Source organism: Lemur catta, chromosome 3 (assembly GCF_020740605.2).
Source record: "Lemur catta isolate mLemCat1 chromosome 3, mLemCat1.pri, whole genome shotgun sequence".
In the NCBI taxonomy this organism is placed as follows: domain Eukaryota; kingdom Metazoa; phylum Chordata; class Mammalia; order Primates; family Lemuridae; genus Lemur; species Lemur catta.
In genome coordinates, this window is record NC_059130.1 from 43,425,150 (window position 1) to 43,441,751 (window position 16,602).

General features: G+C 37.2%; 1 protein-coding gene across 12 annotated transcripts in view; it reads right to left on the bottom strand.

Annotated features, from left to right (window-relative positions):
- Nucleotides 1-16,602, bottom strand: part of PRRC2C (proline rich coiled-coil 2C) — a 92,044-nt gene that overhangs the window by 32,523 nt on the left and 42,919 nt on the right. For all 12 annotated transcript variants that reach the window (XM_045547383.1, XM_045547377.1, XM_045547374.1 and 9 more), the window contains exons 13-19: nucleotides 15,038-15,207; nucleotides 14,343-14,592; nucleotides 12,660-12,870; nucleotides 9,171-11,423; nucleotides 6,510-6,718; nucleotides 3,314-3,468; nucleotides 1,483-2,341 (exon numbers count right to left, since the gene is read on the bottom strand). In XM_045547383.1, coding sequence (XP_045403339.1) covers nucleotides 1,483-2,341; nucleotides 3,314-3,468; nucleotides 6,510-6,718; nucleotides 9,171-11,423; nucleotides 12,660-12,870; nucleotides 14,343-14,592; nucleotides 15,038-15,207 — 4,107 coding nt within the window. The remainder of the gene's footprint in view (nucleotides 1-1,482; nucleotides 2,342-3,313; nucleotides 3,469-6,509; nucleotides 6,719-9,170; nucleotides 11,424-12,659; nucleotides 12,871-14,342; nucleotides 14,593-15,037; nucleotides 15,208-16,602) is intronic.

The window sequence follows — 16,602 nt, forward strand, 5'->3', positions numbered from 1 at the left end:
CAAGGAATCTTCTTTCCTGAGCAGTAGGTTTCAACATTGGGTTTAAAAGATTCAGTAAATCATGCTATCAATGGATGTGGTGTCATCCAGGCTTTATTGTTCTATTTCTACAGCACAGGCAGAGTAGATTTAGCATAATTCTTAGGGGCCCTAGGATTTTCAGGGCGGTAAATGAGCACTGGTTTTAAAGCCACCAGCTACGTTAGCCCCTAACAAGAGAGTCTGCCTCTCCTTTGAAACTCTGAAGCCAGGAATTAATGTCTCCTCTCTAGTCATTAAAGGGCTAGATGACATCTTCTTCCAATAGAAAAGTCTGTTTCATTTACATTGAAAAATTCTTGTTTAGTGCAGCCCCTTTCATTAACGAAAGCTAGACCTTCTGCATAACTTGCTATATAGCTTCTACATCAGCACTTGCTTCTTTACCTTGCACTTTGAAGTTATGGCTTCTTTCCTTAAACTTCATGAACCAAACTCTGCTGGCTTCAAACATTTCTTCTGCAGCTTCCTCACATCTCTCAGTCTTCACAGAATTAAAAAGAGTTAGGGCCTTGCTCTGGATTAGGCTTTGGCTTTCAGGAATTTTGTGGCTGGTTTAATCTTCTCTCCAGACCACTAAACCTTTCTCCATAACAGCAACAAGGCTGTTTTTGTTTTCTTACCATTATTGCGTTCACTGTAGTAGCACCTTTAATTTCCTTCAAGAACGTTCCCATTGCATTCACAGCTTGGCTAACTGTCTGGCACAAGTGGTCTAGCTTTTGGCCTATCTTGTCTTCGGCTATGCCTTCCTCAATAAGCTTAATCATTTCTAGCTTTTAACTGATACTGAGAGACATGTGACTTCTCCCTTTCACTTGAACATAGAAGCCACTGCAGGGTTATTAATTGGTAAAATTTCAATATTGTTGTGTCTCAGAGAATAGGGAGGCTTGAGGAAAAGGAGAGAGAGATGGGAGAACAGCTAGTCGGTGGAGCAGTTGGACCACATACAACCTTTATCAATTAAGTTTGCCATCTTATCTGGGAGTAGATCATGGTGCCCCAAAACAATTATAATAGTAACATCAAAGATCACCGATCACAGATCACAATGACAGATAGAATAATAATGAAAAAGTCTGAAATATTGTGAGAGTTACTAAAATGTGACAGAGCACAAAGTGAGTACAAGCTACTGGAAAAGTGACACCAATAGACATGCTCAACACATGGTTGCCCACAAGTCTTCAATTTGTAAAAATGCAACACCTGCAAAGTACAATAAAACGAGGTATGCCTGTATAAGTTCTCCCAAATGTTGCATGGTATTTTAGAAACCAAGATTTTAAGAAAGGAAGCTAAGAAAGGACTACTATTACGTTTTCCTGTGAAGAAAAAAAAGGGATGGCTAGAAAACACAGAGTATATAGATAGAACTGAAAACAAATCCCAGCATTCCTATGGCATTCCCCATCCCTCACTTCTCCATTGCACACTTACATTTCTTAGAGATGTCATTCAGCACAGCAGGTGGGGCCACCTTGTTATCCCATAATTCAGTTGTCAGAGTGCCATGTGACTGTGGGTTCTGAATGGATTTTCCTGTGGCTACATAATCTGTGCCATTAGGTGCCTGAGCTGAAGGTAGCCTAATTGAAGGTGGTGGCTGTTTTGAAGGCTGTGTTGTAGTCTGCAGTGGATTCTGGACTGGCTTGTGGGTCTGTGCCTGAGTCTGGGCTGGAACAGTCGGGGCTGGAGTTGGGGCAGGGGCTGGGGCTGGGGCTGAGGCTGGGGCAAGAGGGACTGAGGCAGTTGGGGTTGAGGCTGGGGCAGCTGGAGCAGAGATGATGGGGGCAGCTGGGACTGACACTGCTGGGGCTGGAGTTGGAGTTGAAGTTGGTGCTAGGGCGGAAGCAAGGATGGGAATTGAGGCTGAGGCAAGAATGGGGACAGAGGTTGGGCTGGAAACTGAGGCAAGGATAGGGGTTGGAGCTGGGATTAAGGCTGGAGCTGAAGAAGAGGTTGTGGCTATAGCTGAAGTGGAGGCTGGAGCTGGAGCTGAGGTTGAGGCTGAAATTAGAGCTAGGGTTGAGGGTGGAACTGGAGCTGAGGTTGAGGCTGGAACTGGCACAGAAGCTGAGGCTAGAACTGGAGCTGAGGCTAAGGCTGCAACCGGAGCTGAGGTCGAGGCTGGAACTGGAGCTGAGGATAAAGGTGGAATTGGAGCTGAGGCTAGAGTTGGAGCTGCGGCTGAAGACTGTGCTTGCTGGGTCCCTGTAGCCTGTTTTTTGGCAAATCTTGGAGGAAGCTTAGAAGTCTGACTTCTTCCTTTCTCATTTGCATTCTTTTTGTTCCAGACCTTAAAAAATTAGTAGAAATCATTTTCATCAATAATGCAGCTGACAGTTCATGAATGCAATTTCTCACAAAACTATCTACTACTAATTTAGCTCCTTAACTTTTCCAAATAGGTACTCATAGAGCAAAAATGTCATGGGTGCTATATAGATTTTAAATTGTGAGAAGCCAAGATGATATAGAGAAAAAAGACATGTATATATTACACATTGTTGATACACGGGTCCACAATTTCTTGTTTATTTTTTATGGTTACCAAGTGCTCAGACAGGTCCACAATTTCTTTTCCACAAGTTTGAAATTCAAAAACTAAGGAAGTCTGCAGTAAATTCATTGGCAGCAAAACTCTACCTGAGCTGACAAAAGGCTACTTACTGTCTTCACTCAACTCATGTTTGCCACAGAGACATTTGGAGAGTGTGGCTAGTGTGATATGCTACAGAGGGTGTATGTATTACTATTTTACCTTTCTTAAATAAATAAATAACTTCTGAAAATATCTGGTTCCAGGGCTATATTCAATTAAATTCAATAACTTATCTTGCTTCATACTGTGTATTTAAGCAAACTAACTTAGGTTACAAAAGAAACTTCTATAGGCCAATAATATGCAATCTATTGGTTCATGGCATTTGAGTTAGGTAGATTTCCAAGACAATTTAAAAATCAACTCAACTCTGCCACGCAACAAATAAGGTAAACCAGCACTAACACATACAGTATATGTTGCTCAAGTGAAGATGGTCTGCTCTAAGGTACACAATGAGCTACAGTGATCATATTCTATTTAAAATGTACCTGAATTCTGGTTAAATCAATTAAAAATTATGACGGTCAAGTCACCCTCAACACTTGAGGGTGTTTTATTAAAATACCACCTTGACTTTACAAGTAGAGAGAAACCTTGACCATCTGCTAATATACGTTGGCAACTACATAAATAACAAGCAACAAATTGAAGCAAGCTTTAAACCTGTATGACTTGTTCTTCCTTCTTTCGACGTTCCTCATCCTGTAAACGTTTTTGTTGTTTTTTGGATACCACTTCAGTAAAACCGTCATCATTCAAATTTGACTGGGGGTCTTCAACTACTGTTACTTCAGGATGATCATCAATTATAACAACACCTGTGGGAAAGGAAAAAGATTTAAAATGGTATTTTCTTTATCTTTAGTCCTGGAGAGCTTTAAAAAGAAAACAACGAAAAGCCAAAGACTTAGTTCTTATAACTTACAGTATAACACATTTCCCACCCTATATGCTAGCCATTCACTGGTAAGATTTAACAAGATTTCACAAATTCATGAAAAGATTTCATAAAATAAGATAAAAAACAAAAGTTGTAAATCTGTTTGGAATGACATAGGTCTTTTTTCTCCTGCAGGCAATATGAAGGTAATGCTTTAAAAAAAAAAATTAAAATTATCCTGCGACTTAAATTCTACCCCTCAGCCTCCGATCTGTACAGTGCTTTAAAGATCTACAATGCATTTTACCTTATTTGTATCTAGCTATTCTAGGAGGTGGGTATTACTATTATTTCCCTTTTTCAAAACATGAAATAGGCTCTGAGAAGCTGATTTGTCAAAGGTTAAGGTGACGAGCATAGCTGGTCTTATGACTTTTATTGTCACTATTTTATGTAGAACCTTGTCTACAATGTGTAGTTTTCAAAAATAAATGAAATGTACATGAAAGTTCCATGTGAATGCAAAGTGGCATAGATGAACACACATCCGAATCAACTAGCTGATGAATAATTCAACATCAATTTTCAACCTTTGTCCAACTGACCATTATTTTGGCTATCTTAAAAATTATATTATATCCCAGTGAATATAAGAAATCTAAATACATTAAATAATATTTCAAAGAAAATTAAATTAATTCAGGTGATGTGATTTTTGTTTATAAGTGTCACACTGGCACAATAAAAATAAATATCAAGAAAGGGTAGGGCAATTTAACCAAATTAATTTTTCAAACAATATATAATATGTTCTAATTTGGCTATACACATAAAAATAGATATTTTTCTTAGGAAAAATAAGTATACAGTGCAGGATGGTGACAACCTGTGCGGGATGGCAAGAATATATAACCAAGAAGGGGTTTGCAGGGAAAACTATTTGCAAACAATTCTTTTTAAATAGCTAAAAACTAGCATTTATGTAAAGACTGAGAAGGAAAATGAAAAATGAATGCTAAAACTTTCACTCTTTAGAAATTAATTACAGTTATTCTATAGTAATTTCTAAATTAATTAAAAATTAATTTCAAAAGAAAACAATTGATTCTGATTTATCTAAGAAACTTCTACTTGTGTTTTAAATCCTTAAAAAAAATTAACCGAAAAATGCAGCACATGCTCATTTCAACGAAAGGTCTTAATAAAACATTTCAAAGGATATCATGCATGCATTATTTCAGATTGGTGAAGAGATTTCATCATAATTCCAAAATCATCTCAGTTTTCCACTGACACTAAAATGTGTGTGTGTGTAAAACCTATCTTCATACCTATGCCTTGGGTCATTTTAACTTCCTCAGTTCACTCAACCATATATGGCAGTTATGGAAATTTGAACAGTACTTTCAGTTTGTTTCCAATATTCTGTTCTTATTTGGTACTTTTGAACACTTTAGCCTAAAGAGATATCATTTAACCAATATTATCAGGAAAACAACCTAAAGATGACTAACTTTTAAATATAACTTTAATGAGTTAAAATAAATAGCTTAATTTCTCTTTTTATATTATGTCTTAATCGAATAACATTATGCTTTGGGAAATTTCTATTCCAAAAGTTCTTTGGAAGAAGTAAAATTGGTAAGGAAATATTTGGGAAAACAAATTCGTCATGTTTTGTCAACTTTTTATAATCTTCACTTGTCATTCTTCTAAATGTGGTGTTTTAGATGGATGCTAGTCTCTCTCTCATGGACCACCGTAAGGTTAGCATTCAAGCTCCCTAGGGTTTGTCAACTTTAGCACTATAACATTTTGAGTTGGCTGTGCGTTGTAGAATGTTTTGCCAATGTCCCTAGCCTCTACCCGTTAGATGTCAGTAGCACCCTATCTCTAGCTGTGACAACCAAACACGACTTCAGAGATTGCCGAATGTCCCCTAGAGTACAAAATCACTCCTGTTGAGAATCACTGTTCTAAATAATCTAAAAATTCTTAAATATGTAACTAAGTTTCTTCTCTATATAAATTATGAAATGATAGTCTAGATTAGTAGTTCTCAAACTTTAGCATGCATCAGTATCAGCTAGAGAACTTGTTAAAACAAGACTGCTACTTTGGAAGTCTAGGGTAGGGCCCAAATATTTGCATTTTTCACAAATTTCCAGATGATGCCAATGATCTGGGGACCACACTTTGAGAAGTGCTGGTCAAGAAATAATGTCCAGGAGCCAGGCCCAAATCAGAGTTTAATATATATAAATAACCATTAACCAGATGAAAGGAAAACCTTACTTATATCTCTATTACTGAAATAACAGTACCTAACCTAACTTTCCCATACCACTATTTGGTCTGAACTTGGTAAATCTCTTAATTGCATTCATTATTCCCGGCTTCAGTCGCATCTGAACAGCAAATAGCTCATTTTACATGGATAAATATCAATTCATAGACATTCCTTGTTAATTTTCTCATCCAGTATTTTCTTACTGCTTGTGTTGTTATCCTTCACATTTGATCCTCTAGTACTTCATGACTTTCCTCAAATATTTATCCATAGCAATACTGGCTCTCATCTTATTATTTATTCTCTATCTACCATACCTTAGATATCAATTTTTTCTGTCATTTGTTTTGAAAGACATCACATCTATACAGATACAACCAAGCATTTTCCCTTGGTTTTCTGTGCTTCCTCACAGATGTTTGGGAAGGTAGAGTTTTCTCCTTTTTTTCTTGAAGAACAGTGAAACTCTGTTGGATAACTTTTAACAAAAATTGTATTAAGCATTCAAGGGTATGCTAAAAGCTGGTGTTAGTTTGAGTTAAATCAGTTAGTGTTTCATAATCAGCCTCTACGCTTACCTTGAATGTCTAAATTTTTTCTTCTTAGAAGACTTAGTTATAGCATCTACATTTTAAAATATAACAAATAAATAAAGAAATAAAAGGAAAGGAAAGGAACCTAAGACATACTTGCATAATTGTTAAGATCAAACTGTGATAGAGCATCTACTTTCTCTTTGGGTTTTTTAGGACCTGGCTTGGGATCTTCTCTTTTTTTCCCAGTAGAATCTTTGGAGTTCTTTGGTGCTGTACCATTAGGTGCTCCTTCCTGGTGGTGTGCAGAGCTGCCATTGACAGGGTCAACACCAGTTGTGCCTACAGACTGGTCATCAAATGGCCTACAAAAAATAACTTGAAATATTACTACCTCCACATACCTAAACAAAAGAAAAATGCTCTTATTAGCAGTTTGTAAAGTTCAATCTAAGATGAGACAGCGTTGGGAGAGAAGACCCCAACTCTAATACCAACAAGCCTCAGTATCTTTTGTTTAGTGCAACCTCAGTAAACCTGAGAGCTTCCTAAAAGTACACTAGCTCCCTAGAGTTCTTTCCAGCAATTAAATTCTAGAATTCTAATTATCCCCAGAAGGTTCTTATTGTATCTATTTGTCTATCATATTATAAAGGAGTTAATTAACATTGCTTATGGCAGAAAATTTGTGATCCAAGCAAGTTCAAGTATGTATAAACTGGATGCTCTCCCAAAGTGGGCAGCTCATAAAAATAAAATTTTAAAAAAGCATTCTATGTTTACATTATGTACCTTTTTAAAAAAAGTTTGATCATATTTATATATTGATGTGAATATATTTTAAAACCACCTTCAATATGGAAATAATTCTTTTCACAAACCAAATATATTCCTACAGTTTTTGTTTCCTAACAGAATAATTTTCAGGTTGTTTTTTTTTTTTTTTTTGAGACAGAATCTTACTCTGTTGCCCAGGCTAGAGTGCTATGGTCTCAGCCTCGTTCACAGCAACCTCAAACTCTTGGGCTCAAGCAGTCCTGCTGCCTCAGCCTCCCAAGTAGCTGGGACGACAGGCATGTACCACCATGCCCGGCTAATTAATTTTTTCTCTATATATTTTTAGTTGTCCAGTTAATTTCTTTCTATTTTTTAGTAGAGACGGGGTCTCGCTCTTGCTCAGGCTGGTCTCAAACTCCTGGCCTCGAGCGATCCTCCCGCCTCAGCCTCCCATAGTGCTAGGATTACAGGCATTAGCCACCGCACCCGGCCCAGGCTTATTTTTTAAAAATAAAATAGAACATGAAAAATGTGTTTACCAATTCATTTTCATCTAAGCCTAGAGTATTACTCAAAACAAGAACTTACCAAGTTCTAGGCCATGATCTCAAACATTTGAAGAATGATTTCATTTCTTCTGCATGGGACTCTTACAAAACATTCACTTTAACTATATAATCAATCACTCCTATTTCTGTAGGTTCAAAGTTGTTACTATCTATCCACGTGCCACAAAAATCAGATCAAGATTTCCCCTGAGCCTTATTATTAATAGTTCAGTTACAGTAAACGAAAAGTATTTTTTTTTTTTTTTTTTGAAACACAGTCTCATTCTACTGCCCAGGCTGAAGTGCGGTGGTACAATCATAGTTCACTGCAGCCACAAAGTCCTGGGATCAAGTGATGGCTGTGCCACCTTGGAACTCTTCAGAGTCCCCGCAAGCAAGAAGGTGCTCATCAGAGGCAGACTGTCAACCCTGGACTTCCCAGCCCACAGAACTGTAAGAAATACATTTTTTTTCTTTGTAAGTTACTCAGTCTCAGGTATTCAGTTATATCAACAGAAAACAGACTAAGACACTTTACCAGTGTAGCAACCTGAAATGCAAGTATATGTAACTAAGGAACTCAGATTAACACCATATTGTCCAAATAAATTCTTATCAGCTCAGATTGCAAACCTGGGAATTGGGCTAAAACCAGGGCATAACAGTTGCTTACTATATGCCAGGTGTTATGTTACATGTGTCATTACCAATTACCATCTCAGTAATCTTCACGTTAAGTGCTACTGCTTTCTCCTCCTTTTACTGGTGTGGAAGTAAAGAAACTAGAATGTTCTGAATCTTAACTGCTACTTTATAATATTTTCAAATATTAAAGAAATCAACACTAAGTTACTATGACCAACACTTTAATATTTTAAAGAATTGGCCAAATTCAGCATAATTTAGAAAAATTCTTTTTTTAAAAAATCCATTGTCATGCCAATTACTGTGGCTTTGGTGTTTGGGCAGGGATTTGTTTTCTTGGCCTCTCTCTAGATGGTTTATTTATTGTAGGTTTGCAAATTGAGATGGAAATATAATTTTTCATTAAGGTTCAACACTGATTCTCAAGAAACCAGTACAGACTGATGAGGTATATGGTTACAACATATTAATGTCTCGTAGGACACCTGTACACTACCAGTTTTTCAAGCAGAAATTAAGGAAGAAAAGAGGGCTACTCATCAACAGTACCATGACTTTCTAAATGAGGACATTGTACATATCCCTCCCTCGGTACACAGATTTTCCTAAAGCTACAAATTACCAAGAGAACTCTTTTGGAAAATGTAACTTAGCAGGTGAAGATTCCTGAGACACCTTTAACCTCTCTTCCTCAAGCATCCTTATACTTTAAAAACAGAAAAGCATTTGGGAGGAACAATGTCTTGTTCCTTTATCTACACTGGCTCCTTACATAATTCAACCAAGAAATCTACTTTCAGTGTCTTTCAAGATGCAAAAGTAATTTTATCTAAAACAAAGTACTCACCCTCTCTTTCCACTTTTTGATGGTGGGCCACTTCTCCTTTCATTTCTAGGACCTGAGAAATTCCTTCCTGATTTGGGTGGACCATTGTTACCACGTCGATTCTGGCGATCTACTGGTCTCTGACTAGAAAAACTTCTCTTTGCTATTTCCCTCTTTGGAGGTAAAACATTTTCTCCAGACTTTACAGCTACTGGTGCATTCAAATCAGCATTTTTCTTTTCATCCCTCTCCCGCCTCTCATTGAAATCACTGCTTTCAGAAGCTGTTTCCCATTCTTCGTTTGCCTGATCTGAAGAGTTCTGATTAGATAAGTCTGGTGTCTTATTCCCAGAAATATCCCCAACAGTATTAATAGGTTCTTGAACCACATTATTAACCGTGCCATTTGTGGGTACTGCCACCTCATTTGTTTTTGAAGCAGCCTCCCTCTCTCTTAGCCTTCTAAATCGAGGAGGCTTATCTTGCCTTGGTGGTCGGGTAGGACGTTGTCTCCGGGGCCTCTCTCTGGCTGGGTCAAATTTTCGCTCAAATTTTGGAGGTCGTTTATCTGCTGGTATAGGAATAAACTGCTCGTGTCTTCTTGGTGGCTCTCCATCTTCTGGTTTAGGAGCTTCTGCCTGCCTTGGGTTCCACTGATTGTCCCGGTAGGCAGGTCTTCGTAAAGTGGAAGGGCGTGATGGACGACCTCCGGGATCCCTTCCACCACGTCTGAATGTTCCTCCTCTGCCTCTCCTTGTAGGCTCTCCTTTAGGAAGGAAGCCTGGTTTAGATTTATCATCATCCCTCACATAAGGTTTTTCTAGTGGTCTATTATCTATTCGGACATGATTATCAGGCTTGAAAGAAGACTGGGGCTTTATAGGTTTTTTGTTTTCAGACCGGTCCTCTCTTTTGGGAAGTTTGCCTTTACTTAAACTATCCTTGTCACTTGCACTTTCATGAATTTCACTGTCTGTGTCAGTCTCTGAACCCCTCTGTCGTCTTCTTTTAGGGACGACTTCAAAATCAGAGCTCTCACTTCGTGTTTCACTTTCTTCTCGCTGTCTGAGAGGTCCTGAGGGTACATGTTCTGTTCTTGGCTTATTGTCTCTATACTGAGGATAATCTCGAGTGTGCCCTCTACCACCCCTCCCACGCCCTCCATAAGAACCTCTATAGCTTCGACCTCTGGAATAATATTCACCTCGGCCTCGACCTCTGTATCCTTGATCTGGAAACCAATCTCTATCTCTACCTTCTTTCCAATAGGTCCTAGGAGGTAAAGTTGATTCTTTTTTAATTGCTGGCCTTGAATCTGGTCGAGGCCTCTCTATAACAAAGTCTTTGCTGATGACTTTCTCAGGCTGCTTTTCTTCTTTGACTGTTGGTGCTGCAACAGTTGGCTGGTTTACAGTTTTAATTGCAGGCTCTACCTGAACATTAGTTATAGGTTCCAGAGACTTCTCAGTATCTTGAGATGGTTTGGGGGTCAAAGTTGAAGTTTCTGTTGAAGAAAATTTCTCTGGTTCTGGTTGAACTGGTGATGGAACTGACTGTGGCTGAATCGGTGCTGGAGGTGGTGGGGGTGGAAGGAGATCCTTCTTTTCCATCTTTTCAGGTTTTACAACTTTTTCAGTGACTTTCTCAACCCTTTCTCCTTCTTTCTCCTTCCTTTGCTCCCGTTCCTCTTTCATATCTCTAAGTACAGGTTTTTTAATGGGACCTGATCTTCTCACAGGTCTATCATTACCCTCTTCTCTTCTGTTGGAGCTTGGCCGTGGGCCCCAACGAGTTTCTGATTTGGATTTATACACTTTTTCAGGTTTTGGTCCTTCAGAAGATCGTATAAAGCCTTCCTTTTTTGGTTTTTCCTCTGGTCTTTCAGTTGGTTCTTTTGGATCAGTGCATCTGCTTGTTGGTTTAGGAATGCTTGCAGAAGGCTCATTTCTTTGTTCCTCTGATTTTTGAGTATGGTTAGATCCATGGGAAACACTCCTTTTCCGGGCAGGCTGACTTTCTACAGCTGACATCCGCTCTTCTTGAGGCACAGATAAGGTCTTTTGATCAGTTACTTCAAAACTAGCAGAATGATTATTTGACTCAGTATGATGAGGTCTAATGTCTTCCACAGATCTGCTTAAAAATTTTTGTACTTCTGTCTCACTTGATTCTCTGACAAAGTCCGCTTTTGGATGAGCCTCCAATTGACTATGTTCTATATGTTCTACAGGATAAGTAGCAGTAGTCTGCTCCTGGTTCAATGTAGCTTCAGACCTATGATGATGAGAATTCAAAGGTATAACTAACAAAGCAATCTTATCCACATGTAAGAATACACCAAAATAATCCCTCTAATTTTAATTATAAAAAGCATCTTTATTTCTCTCTAAAAAGTTTAGTAAAGAATTATTTATGATACCCAAGAGGTGGAAAAAGCCTAAATACTGACCAACATCTGAATGAATAAAGAAAATGTAGTATATACGAACAATGGAATATTACTCAGGGATAAAAAAAGGAAATACTGTCATATACTACAACATGGATAAACCTTAAGGACATTAGGCTAAGTGGAATTAACCACTCAGGACAAATACTGCATGTCTCCACTTACATGATGAACCTAAAGTAATCAAACTCATAAAGCAGAAAGTAGAACGGTGGTTACCAGGCGCTAGGTGTAGGGGGAAAAGGGAGTTGCTTTTCTATTTGATTAAAGTTTCAGTTATGTAAGATGAAAAAGGTCTATAGATCTGCTGTACAACACTGTGCTTACAGTTAACAGTATTGTACTGTACAATTAAAATTTTGTTAAGAGGGTAGAACTAATGTTGTGTTTTTTGCCACAATTAGAAATCAATGAAGTTCATTCCTTAAGAAAAAACAAAGTTTAGACCATGATGATGTGAATTTCTAATCCAACAAGACTAATACTTTTGATCTAGAATGAAAGAGTAAACTAGAGAAAGCCTATCTGTCCCAATTAATTACAAATAATTATAAAACATTATCAAAAAATATACCCCGTAAAAGGGCAGAAGTTCTATGTGGATCTAAATTATTATAGTCAACACAAATTGTCTACCACTTCAAAGTAACTTTGTAAATTAGTACGTCTTATCCTGGTCTTAGAAATTTCCCCTAAGTTACTGTTAGACAAACATCTCACTGGTGGAAGAATTATATCAACCCTTTAGCCACACTACATAAACATGGTAGACACTTTTAAATTTCTTCATGCCTCATCTATAGTAAAAACCTGCCATTTTTTAACATCTAATGTTGCACTATAGCATCTAGTTTATTGCGCAGAACCTGGTTAAAATACCTCCTAATCAATACTGAAATGCCAGGAAAAAAAATACATTCAAAGATAAAATGAAGCATGTTAAATAGAAGAAAATCAGATTTATGGCTCAGTCCTAAATTGGAATGATCTTCAGAGACACTATACAGTTTTCTTTTTACCACAACATTCTGTTTAGTCCATTAATTTAAATAATTTATTACCTTACATCCTCAGACTCTTCTGTTGCCTTCGGAGTTGTTGGCTGTGGAGGCTCGGCATGTGGATAGGGATCTGACCCCCACATCATTCGAGGCTCAGAAAGGGAAACTGCATGATCTCTTGTGGATCGAGCTATATGCTCAAATGACTCAGAACTGTTTGGTGACCCTTCCATCTGGTCTCTTCTCATTAATGGCTTAGGAGGAATCATTCCTGTAACAAAGGTTCAGAAAAAGATGAAATAAGAATTACGAAAAATGAAAGCAACAAAATCTTTTTTTTTAAAGCCAGTCAAATTTAGCAGTGGGGGGTTGAACACCAACTTTAGTGACACTAATGTTAATAAGTTCTGATAACCCACTACCATTGGACCAGCCAACAAAATCTTGATAGACATAGAATATAGATTATTAATTGCTATTTGGAATTCTCTATACTTAAACTAAAAAGTATTCTTTTTTCTGAGTAAAACTGTAATTCTATGAAAGACTGGTGGAAATTATATAAGGATTATTCTATGAATGACATTTTATTAGTACTGTTAAGTAAATAGATTTTAAGACTTGAGGAGGCCGGCTGTGGTGGCTCATGCCTGTAATCCTAGCACTCTGGGAGGCTGAGGCAGGAGGATTGCTTGAGGTCAGGTGTTCAGGACCAGCCTGAGCAAGAGTGAGATCCCTTCTCCACTAAAACTAGAAAAAATTGGCCAGACATTATGGATCATGGTGTGTGCCCCTACTCCCAGCTACTCAGGAGGCTGAGGCAGGAGGATTGCTTGAGCCCAGGAGTTTGAGGTTGCTGTGAGCTAGGCTGATGCCACAGCACTCTAGCCTGGGAAATAGAGCAAGATTCTGTCTCAAAAAAAAAAAAAAAAAAAAAAAAATTGAGGAAGCAAAACAAGCAAAACCACAACAGCACCCTATTTTAGTTTAAAAGAAAGAAATGATTATGCCTATAAAATCCAGATACTAGTAAGTATTGTGCCTCTACTTATATGAATACAAACACCATGAGAATTATACCAACAGTGATACATTTTTGAGAAAATTATTTTTATAGCAAATTCCATTAACCTACTTTCATTGATCAATATTCTACAATGTCACATAAATTTCACACATCAATATAAATTCTAAAATTCTTAATTCTTGATCAGCTTTTTATCATTCCTAAATTTTACTCTATACCATTTTGATAATGGATTATTTGCATTTACTCTGATGGACTCCATAAGAGATGGCTAATTCGTTTGGTTTTTTGCTAACCTTTGAAGAAATTCAAGTGTTAGTCTGATAAATGATGGAGAAAATTGAAAAGCTGGTATATATAACACAAGGACAAAATTCAAATGCTGAAATACATCAAAGAACAAAAACAATGCAACGAACAACAGATACTGTTAATAAGACACAAAATAATTTCCACCTCAAAAGGTTTAAATAACATTTACAAAACAGAAGAGAACTAGTATATTGGTCTCGCAACACAGGTGGTTCAAGTACCTGATATTTAGTCACTCTGTGCGGAAAGTTTTATACTTTTTTGATTAAAACTCTAGGTCTTATTTAAGTTCTTACTAGCTTACAATTCTCAAAGTAATTAAGACTAAAAATGACCCAAAACAAACAACTTTGATTCTGTAAAACTGTAAGTAAGCCATAAGACAATGCCAAATTCCAACTTACCAGGATGAATTGGTGGAATATCCATAGCAGGCCTTCCTGACATCATTCGAGGATCCATGTAGGACTGCATCATGAGCCACCTTGGGTCAAAACCCATGGAAGCCAAATGTTGAGGGTGAGGCTGCATGGGCTGATAGAGAGGTCTGTGTGGCGGTAAAGGGACCGTACCACTGGATGGTTGTGAAGGAACAGTTTGTGGAAGTACACCTTGCTGTTGCTGCTGCTGCCACTGCTGCTGCTTCATCTGCTCCTGAAAAAGTAAGACCTCATATCTTGAGATTTTAGTTCCACACGATAAACTAGTATGATCAATCATATGAGAAAATAATAGCCTATTTTGAATCCTTGAGGGAAAAGGAAGAATTCAAGACATTTAACAGCGAAAAGTTGGCAAGACGAAAAAAGTGCAAGTTACAACATTTTGTCTTATACTCAAGGTAAATAATCACTCATTTCATTGTATTGTGCAATCTGTTTCCTATAAATGGAAGATGGTGTCTATAAACGAGGCAGAGGATAAAAGGTCAAGGTCAAGGTAAAACCCCACCAATAAATTTTTATTAAAAAGGAAAAAAGAATTTCAAGGGAAGTTTATACACTTTAGGTATTTTTTAGGTTTTATGTCAAATTTCTCAGGCTACTGAACAATAAACCTTTACAATCAGACATACAAGATAAAATGTTTTTATTGCTACCTGCTGCCGCTGGAATCGTGGCGGTAAAGACTTCTGGAACTGTTTGAAATAACCAGATAATACAGCAGGCCGAGGCTGAGACCCTGATTCTGGTTCCATTTCATGTGTCACCGGTGTGGATTCCTTTTCAGTGCGATTGCTATCCTGTCTAGTGAAAACTGCTTCCTCCTCTGTCAAAAGAAGTGAAAGGTAATGGTATTCATCTACAACATTTATCAAATACATGCTTTTTGTATTGAAATGTAATGATTAGACTGAGGTATACAGAAGTTAATGAAGAAAGCATCCCCAACACTCCAAAACATTATTTTATCTAATGTTGGTAGTCATCAATGACATAACATTATATTATCAAGACTTTAGACTTCCTCAAAGCTGGATTCTTAAGATAGAGAGGCAGATCACAGACCCAAATGCTTTACCATACAAAAATATATATTTGATTTTTAGTGATAAAAACATTTCAGATATTGTTGTTCATTTATTTCAATCACTTATCAATGTAACTGTCAATATTCATTTGTCGTTCATTAGAACCTATGTGAAAACACAAATGGCCTATAAATACTTAGCAATAGAGCCCATTGGTATATTTGTTTATTTACTTATTGGATCAAGGGATTATTACCCATAAAGAAAACTAATAAGCTTAAGTCTTACCACAACAGCCTGATCACTAGCTATCTTCAAATATATACATCATTATAGTATTCCATATACAGGGTGTCACATATGCTACACCAAAAGGAGAACAGATATACCAAAAAAAAAAAAAAATCCATGCGAAGGAAAACCAGTCATATTCATTCTGCAGCATATCATGTCACAATTACAAAGCCATGCTTGTTACAAATTCTTTTCTCAGCTGACTAGGGATGTATTTTAAAAGGAAGTTTATTTTGCCAATGTAATGGCATGCTGTAAAGAATCACAGATCACATTTTTAACTGCCTGCATTACATTCAATGTTAAGAATATTATAAAAGGGAAAATAAAATACTGGTGGAAAAGAGAGCCACGAAAACACTAAGTTGAAAAATCTATGGGTCTAGTGTCAGAATTAAAAAAAAAAAGCAAAACAGAAAACATACAGAGGGGGAGCAAGGGCAATATACGTAACCTAAACTTTTGTACCCCCATAATATGCTGAAAAAACAAAACAAAACATATGGATACATTTCACTGAAAAACGTAGCTAAAATTAAATCGCCATGAGAATATATAAAATATGAATGAAAATAAAAGTTCCAGTAATGATTATTAAAAAGAAAATAATTAATTTACTTATAGTCACCAATGAAAGTTAAATTAACTAATTAGAGTCAACACATGTATTCAGTGGTAGCATTAAAGTTAAAACATGGGCTGGGCACAGTGGCTCACGCGTGTAATCCTAGCACTCTCGGATGCTGAGGTGGGAGGATTGCTTGAGCTTAGGAGTTTGAGACCAACTTGAGCAAGAATGAGATCCCATCTCTACTAAAAATAGAAAAAATTAGCCGGGCTTGGTGTTGCACACCTGTAGTCCCAGCTACTCAGGAGGCTGAGGCAGGAGGATTGCTTGA